This window comes from Cervus elaphus, chromosome X (assembly GCF_910594005.1).
Source record: "Cervus elaphus chromosome X, mCerEla1.1, whole genome shotgun sequence".
NCBI lineage: Eukaryota > Metazoa > Chordata > Mammalia > Artiodactyla > Cervidae > Cervus > Cervus elaphus.
Genome location: NC_057848.1, coordinates 152800064 through 152809075, shown reverse-complemented (window position 1 = coordinate 152809075; position 9012 = coordinate 152800064). Strand labels below are relative to the sequence as shown.

The 9012-nt window shown below is 41.4% G+C and overlaps 1 protein-coding gene across 1 annotated transcript; it reads left to right on the top strand.

Moving 5' to 3' along the window:
• Positions 1–5018: 5018 nt before the first annotated feature.
• On the top strand, positions 5019–7985 carry DDX53 (DEAD-box helicase 53). The gene is given in 2 exon segments (XM_043897476.1): positions 5019–5448; positions 6520–7985. Coding segments are annotated over 2 exon segments (1896 nt in total).
• Positions 7986–9012: the final 1027 nt, after the last annotated feature.

The following is a 9012-nucleotide window of genomic DNA, read 5'->3' as shown; positions in this document are numbered from 1 at the left end:
AAGTATGCTTATAACTGCTCACTAAAGCTTCCCCCCCCCCCCAAAGAATGGTTGCATTCAAATTCTTTTCAGATAATTTCAATGTCTGTTTCTTTTCAGCGTTGGCATCTATTTTTTTTCCCCTAAATCAAGCTGAGACTGTTTCAGTTCTCAAGAGGATGAGTGATTTTTCAATTCTTAGGCATTTTGTATTTCATGAGACTTCAGATATTATTTAAATCTTTTGTTTTAGCAGACTGCCACTGACACTATGCTGATGTCGCATGTTGAGCCCTGCTTCATTACTTCCAGGCAGATGTGAAGTCCTGGCTCCCTATTTGGACATCACACGCACTGTGGAGAAAGTGAGGTATGCCTCATTACTGCTAGGTGGGGGTGGAAGTCCAGGATCCCCATGTGTGTCATGGGTTTCCAGTGACATGATGGGGGGCGGGATGCAGAAGGAATCTCATTCCCTCTGGCCAGTGTTTAAAACATAGACTAAGAGACTTGGTCTCCTTGGATCCACCCTAGTAGTGGAGGAAGTGTATCTCATTACCAATGGATGAGGATGGAAATTTAGGCTTTACTTTGGGCCTTTGTTGATAGAGCCAGGAGAAGTACACTGTGATTACTATCAAAAAGATTTTTTCCCCAGCTGCTCCTTTCCTGGTCATTTGGCTAAAAAACAAACAAACAAAACATTCCCACTCCCAAACAAAACAAAATAAAACAAACAAAAAAGTTTTCCTTGGAACTGTTTTTTATTGTGCCTATTTCTGGGTTGCAGACTTCTCCAGCATGGACTCCAAGATATAAAGGAGAAAAAAGCAAACTCAGAGAACTCACCATTTTATCATTCCTCAAATCATTCCTTAGTTGGTCTGCTTTCTCTCCAGATTTCAGAGACTTATTGTTTGTCTTACATGTAAAATCAATAAAAGAGGAGTAATAGGGAGGTGTGTCTACACCACCTTGTCCAGAATCAGAAGTCTCCCCTCATTCTTTTTATAATGTGGTCACTAGAAAATATAAAATTGTATCTGTGACTCCCATCATTTTTCCAGTGGACAGAGCCACTGTAGACCTTAGCTTTCTCACTTGCAAATGAGAGGGTTATAAGAGATGCTCTCCACAGTCAGTCCTTTCCACCTCTAAGATCCCATGATTCTAAGGGTTCTTGTGGTTCTGTATATAATGCAAATAATGTAGATAATGCTGTTGTTCTTTCCATTTACCTCCACCATAGATATCAGAATTGAAATAGTCCTGGAAAGCCCTTCAAATGCCTCAAAATAGAGCCAAGGGATAACTGAAGGTTATTATTATTTTTTAAATGAATGCCAATATGTTAAATTTCCATAGGAAATAGTTGGTAAGCAAGAATTCCTCCAAAGGCACTTATTGCAGGTGCTAATCAGCTTACATTATTTTTTCTTTACTGTTTGTGCTGAAAGAAGAATTAATTACCTCCATAGCCTCACTTCTTCATATACCTAAATAATGCATTCCCTCACTCTGTGGAGAATAAACTAAATTTGATAGAGAAAGGCTTAATGGGCAGCTAAAAATAGCACTGTAATCTCCTTGAAAGAACTCCCAGCACTCTCTCTCTTTTAGAAAGACTTTCCTTTTCTAAAACAGCTAATGAATGGTTCTTGTTTCCTTGTGATTCTCTCCCTCATCCTATCCTCCCACACATTTTGAAAGACTGTTAAAATGCATTTTCTTACAATATTCATGATAAGCCATCTTCTCGAAATCCACTGGATCATTCAGAGAACAATCCCAGTAACTTGCCCAGGAAATCCTAGTTTCCTAGACGCCTTATTTAAACATTGTGACACTGCTTTCAGATTTTCAGTACGAGATATACAGTTCTCTCCCCAACCCTGCAAAGCTCCCCAGGCATCCAGCCGTGTCTCATCCCAATTTCTTTCCTTGAAATATGTGTTTCTCCATCACTCCACAAAAAGGGACTTCTTGAAAGTCATTGCTAATTTCTTTCTCCCAAATTCAGTCATCTATTTACCTCCTGTCCTTTATGAAGCATTTTACACTGTTTCCCAGGCCTGGTCAACATGTTCTCTTGCCTTCTGTCCTATTGTCATGCTTTATTTGGATTCTCTTGAAGTTCTCTTGCTTCTTCACTGGGCTTTCTGTCCTCCTAGTCTCACGCCTAAAGGTATTTGTAAACCTGTCTTTCATTACTCTCTATTTCTTGGGAAGAATAGCTAAGTTATTTACCATACCTTGCCTGAACTTGACTATATTCTATAGCATCTACCAGTTTCAGTGTTTCCACATGAAAGAGGAGGAAAATACCTACTATGAACTTGCTGTGATGTGATACATTTTAAGTGTTTCACATACAGTGGGACTAAAAAATATTAGCTTCTTGGATCTCTTTTCTTTCTAGCTACTATTTTCTGTGAATTCCCACTGCCACAGCCTGTTCACATCTCTCAGTCCAGTGTACTTAAAGTACCACAAGCACAGTCCTATCCTTCACTTCAATGCATCTTGCTTTTGCCATATGGACCTGCTTCCCTAATTAATACTGACAGTGTCATATGACTCCTTCACTTCAGGTGCACTCCCTTTTTTTAAAACCATTTTAAATTGAAACTCATTTGAATGTCTTTATTGTCCCTGAGAGTTCTCTTCTCCTGACCCAAACTATCTTTCTCCAATTCCTCTTTTTCTTAACCTGAGTCTTCTGTCCTAGTCCTTCAGGCCGCCTTCATTATTTTCCCAAGGCCACACTGGTTTCATCCCCTGAAACTCAAACATCTTTTGATCTTTAATTCCACCCTCAGAGTGGCAGATCAGACCTACATCCCTTACAGGACTTTGTCTCAACTTTCTGTCTCCCAGACCTTCTTGCTTGCCACCATGAGCAATAACTAATAACATCTTGAAATGTGCTAGATGAGTGCTTCTATTAATAGTTTGCAGGGTTTCACATACCAATAACAATTGAAAACCAAATCTAACTTCTGGTACTAGTTTAATACTTTCTGCCCAAGTAAAGACCCTTAAAAATCATTTGTGACTCTTGTTTCCTTTCTAAAAGGATATTTTACAAAAGAAAATACAAGGGTACAATGCTAGAATTTAAAAATTTAAATTAAATAAATTTAGATTTATGAAAAAATGTACTGCCCCTTTTTTTTTTTTTTTTTTCATTTGGATATGAACCAGAGAAAACTGTCAGGGAAATTCTTGAACAGGCATTTGAGAATTTTTCTATAAATATAAAATTATTCCCATAAAAAGTTTAATGAAAATACTGAGAAGAGGTTCCATTGGCAAATTCCTTTGATAAATTTGGGTTAAACAAGGCCCAACTGCTGTACGCCTGAAACTAACACAACATTGTAAATCAACTACACTTCAATAAAAATTAAAAAAAAAACAATGCCCAGCTGAGTTTCTCAACTCCTGTTATCATCAGAGCTTCTGAGATACCTAATACATACTGTGACTCTAAGAAGATACAGGGTGCTATATTTCCCAAACATATTTGGCCAGTAACCTTTCTTTTTTCCTTAAAAAGCATCTTTGCAGGAGAAATACTGAAACAGAGAAGCCTTTTCCCAATGTGTCACAGACTTGTACCTGATATGAAACCACGTTCAAATTTTAATCAGCAACTTTGGCTTGACGAGAGAATATACCATGAACATTTAATTGGCAGAACACGAAACTACAGGGTAACATGATGGATGAGAGAATTACCATTACAACTGCATTTACTACTCTGCTTCAATTGCCCAAAGTTAACAGGACAAATATAAAAGGATAAATAATTAATGTATTTTAGTCAAACAAGGAAAAAAAAATCAACCATGTAAGTACGGGATGAGGAAGAAGAGACTTAAGTGTCCATAACATGCCTATGAGCAGCTTTGTGTCTTGAGTTTGTATGTCATGGTCAGTGAAGGGGATCTAACATGAAAGGTTAGGTCATTTCTGTGGACTTTTTTAGTTTATGGCTACATCTTAAAAGGTCCACAATGAATCCTTTCCAAAGGAGAAAGGACAATATAGGAGGCATTTTTGAAAACATGTCATATCTAGAAACGTTGAAAACACTAGAAATTTTACCCTGTTGAACAGGAAAATTAAGGGGATTTGAGAGTGGCCATTAAGTATAAAAGGATACAATAAGAATCAGGGTGGCTTTTACACTGCACCTAATAAATTGCTTTTACATAGCCTTGCAGTGCTAATATCCCTGAATCTATGAGACTACACAGAAAGGGAAAAACTAGGAGGCACTGACAAGAGTGGGAAAGTATTTAAAACACCTTCGAATTTAACAGAGACCTTATCAGAGATCTCTTTTCTAAGCAGCATCCCTGATATAATAATCAGAAACTGCCTGAACAACTGTTGGAGTTTAACTGAAGAATCAGAGGCAAAAATGCCATCCCTCAAAATGTACCTAAGAGATTTCTGAAGGTATAAATTAAGAGGATAGGGAACTGATGAATTTATCTAGATCCAGTACTGTTGTTGCTCAAAAAGAAATTTACTGAAATAAACACACAAATATATAAACAAGTAAGTTGATTTTCAAAATTTACTTTTTTCCCTCCTATGCAAATAATTGGATCACAAGAAAAGACTTGGGTAAGTTCAAGGCGTGCTTCATGTCTGCTCCCACACTGAGCCAAAACCAGCATGAGTCCAGAGACTGAGGCATCTGTGACACTGAAGCTGGGCAAACACTCTCAGGGCCCTTTAAGTGTACGTAGGGTCAGCCCCTGAGAGTGACTGTCGCTTTAAATTTTGCGTCACAATCACCTGCTTACCTCACAGTAGGCCCAGCCCTGTGATTGGTCAGCGTTTCCAAAGCCCCACCCCAACTGACACTATATCAAAGACAAACTTCCTAGGTTAGAGCAGTATAGCTTCAGACCAGCTGCCTGTCAGTTGATCTCCAGCCAGCGGAGATGAGAAAGGAGCCAGATGACTCTTTTTCCAGTCCAAGTTAGACGAGAGGCTAGCACTTACTTTACCATTGCCCACAAATGGCGTCGGCGCCAGAGAAGAAGCGGATGGAACCTACTTTGAGAGATCTGAGAGATCCCCAGGTCAGTCGGGATGGCAGGGGTGGCAGAGGAAGGGGCTGGAGCCACACCTCTGGCCGCGCAGAGTCTAGGGCGCCCAGTTACCGAGAACCACCGCTCTGCTTCCTCATTAAGAGCAGCATGATTGGTGCGGTGATTGGGCGTGGGGGATCAAAAATAAAAGATATCCAGGATTCTACCAGTACAAAAATACAGATCGTAAAAGGTGGTCCTGAAGCTGAGGTAAAAATTTTTGGCAGGAAAGACATGAAGGCCAAGGCCAAAGTGGCTATAGAAACTCTTGTTAAGAAACAAGAAAGAAGCTACAGTTCAGAATGCAGTGTTGATAGTGCTGCCTCTCAACCTTTTGCCGGGAGAGGCTGGAGCAGAAGTACCACCACCAGAGCCACTCAGCCCAAAGATGACACCACCAAAGCAGCCCAGCCCAGAGACTATGCAGCCATCGTGGCCCAGCCCAGAGGCTATGCGGCCACAGTGGCCCAGCCCAGAGACGACAATGTCGCCAGAAGGGCCCAGCCAGGAGACCACATGGCCAGAGAGGCCCAGGCCGAAGACGACGACACCACCAGAGGGGCCCAGCCCAGAGAAACTGCCTCCAGAGCTTCCCAGCCCAGAGACGAGGATGCCACCAGAGACCATGCAGCCAGAGAGGCCCAGGCCAAAGACAACGACACCACCAAAGAGGCCCAGCCCAGAAACTACTCGGCCGTAGTGGCCCAGCCCAGAAACTACGCGGCCGTAGTGGCCCAGCCCAGAAACTATGCAGCCATACTGGCCCAGCCCAGAGACAACGCTGCCAAAAGGGCCCAGCCTGGAGACCATGAGGCCAGAGACCCCCAAGTCAAAGGCAATAATGCTGCCATAGCAACCCAGTCCAGAGATGATGATGCTGCCATAGCAACCCAGTCCAGAGATGATGATGCTGCCATAGCAACCCAGTCCAGAGATGATGATGCTGCCATAGCAACCCAGTCCAGAGATGATGATGCTGCCATAGCAGCCCAGTCCAGAGATGATGATGCTGCCATAGCAACCCAGTCCAGAGATGATGATGCTGCCATAGCAGCCCAGTCCAGAGATGATGATGCTGCTGGAGCAGCCCAGTCCATAGATGATGCTGCAGGAGCAGTCCAGTCCATAGATGATGATGCTGCCAGAGCAGCCCAGTCCAGAGACCCCACAGCCAGAGAGACCCAGGCCAAAGATGACACCAACAGAGAGGCCCAGCCTAGAGATGATGCCACCAGAGGGACCAAGCCCAGAGACCATGGGGCCAGAGAGGCTCAGGCCAAAGACAACACCAGAGTGGCCCAGCCTAGAGACTATGTGGCGACAGTGGCCAAGCCTAGAGACTATGCAGCCATAGTGGCCCAGCCCAGAGATTTTGCAGCCATAGTGGCCCAGCCCAGAGATCACGAGCCCAGAGCCACCCAGCCAAGAGATGTCACTGCTAGAGCAGCTCAGCCACGGATAGATTGGGATCAAGTAAAAGCTGGAGTGATGGAATGGAAGAAAAGAAAATGGGCAGATTTACCACCAATTAAGAAAAACTTATACATAGAATCCAAAGCAACACACGCATTGTCTCAAGCCCAAGTGGACATTTGGAGAAAGGAAAATTTCAACATAAGGTGTGATGACTTGACAGAGGGTGACAAACGTCCCATACCCAAGCCCACATGTACATTCGAAGATGCTTTCCAACAATATCCTGAGATTATGGAAAGCATTAGGAGAGCTGGTTTTCAAAAGCCAACACCAATTCAGTCTCAGGCATGGCCAATTATTCTACAAGGAATAGATCTTATAGGGATTGCGCAAACTGGAACAGGCAAAACACTATCCTATTTAATGCCTGGCTTTATCCATCTTCATTCTCAACCAGTGTCTAGAAAACAACGGAATGGACCTGGTATGCTAGTCCTTACACCCACCAGAGAATTAGCTTTGCAAGTAGAAGCTGAATGCTCTAAGTACTTATATAAAGGTCTTAAAAGTGTTTGTATATATGGTGGTGGAAACAGAAAAGGACAAATACAAGATGTTACCAAAGGTGTAGACATCATTATTGCAACTCCTGGAAGACTAAATGATCTACAAATGAATAATTTTGTCAACCTAAGAAGCATAACCTACTTGGTCTTGGATGAGGCAGATAAAATGCTGGATCTGGGGTTTGAACACCAAATAATGAAGATCTTATTAGATGTGCGCCCAGATAGACAGACTGTTATGACAACCGCATCTTGGCCAGATTCCACCCGTAGACTGGCCCAGTCTTATTTGAAACAGCCTATGATTGTTTATGTTGGTACTCTGGATCTAGTTACTGTGAATACTGTGAAGCAAAACATAATTGTCACCACTGAAGAAGAAAAACGATCTCTGATCCAAGAATTCCTACAGAGCCTATCACCCAAAGACAAAGTCATCGTGTTTGTTGGCAGAAAACTTGTGGCTGATGACTTATCAAGTGATTTAAGTATTCAAGGAATACCTGTCCAGTCCCTGCACGGTGACAGGGAACAGTGTGATCGAGACCAAGCATTAGAGGACTTCAGAAGTGGAAGAGTGAAAATACTGATCGCTACCGATTTAGCATCCAGAGGTCTTGATGTCAGTGATGTCACACATGTATATAATTACAATTTTCCACGCAATATTGAAGAATACGTACACAGAGTTGGACGTACTGGAAGAGCAGGGAAAACAGGTGAATCAATCACCCTTGTGACCCAAGATGATTGGAAAATTGCCGATGAGTTGATTAAAATTCTCCAAAGAGCCAACCAGACTGTGCCACCCAACCTCCGATCAATGGCTGATCGGTTTAAGAAGCGTAAGCAAAATTAGGAGATAGGAAAAAGATCAAAGAAACCTCAAGAAAAATGCACCAAGTTTTATTAACATCCACACCTTGAAAAATTTCACCTACTAGAATATCTAAGAACGAGTTTTCTTAACATCTGCTCCTTGAAAAATTTCTCCTACTAGAATATCTAAGACTGAGTTTTATTAACATCTGCACCTTGAAAAACTGTACCTACAAGAATATCCAAGACTGAGTTTAATTGATGTTTCCACCTTGACAAGTTGAACCTGAGAGAAGATCCAAGATTGAATTTTATTGATGTCTCCCACACTGATAAGTTGCACCTACAAGAAGATCCAAGGTCAAGTTTTATTGATGTCTACAACTTGAAAAATTGTATCTACCAGAAGATCCAAGATATGTTCAAGTTATGCAGTACTCAAGTTACCTAAGGAAGTATTGGGAACATACTGTCAGTTATTGGACATTTAGCTAATTCTTAACCATACCACTAAGCTTTCAATGTATGTTCCTTAATAAAATCAAAAGTGCTTTGAAAATGAGAGAGTGTTGTGTGTTTGTTAAAGTCTGCTTTCTTTTATAGCCTGCCATGTCCAGCTGTATCTTCTCTAAAAGACTTGGTAGACAATAACAGTGGTGCTTTTCTCGCTTTAAAATAGTTGTACTGAATTGGAAGCTAGTTTTCATCAAGCTTAACCCAGTCAAAATATTTTATTTGCCCCCAGTGGTTGGTGACAGAATTCCTAAAACTATCTCCACTATCATTCCCTACTTAAAAAAAATTCATTAGAAAATAAATGCTCAATCTTTTAGAGATTCCATAATATTTTTTTCAGACAGATGTGACTCATAGAGTAGGGTGTCTGACTGAGTCACTGGGAACCAGATCTTCATATCAACTCTCACTAACCACTCATTAAAAATTCTGGGGAGATCACTTGTCTTCTGTAGGCCTCCCTTTCTTCATTAATAAACAGGAATGTTTATGTTATGTGATTTGGGGGTCTCCTTCACCACTAAATTCTTTGGTATTATAGCTAAATTGTGTACCCCAGTGTTACATTAACACTTCATTTTCTAATCTAGAGGAAAAACCACACC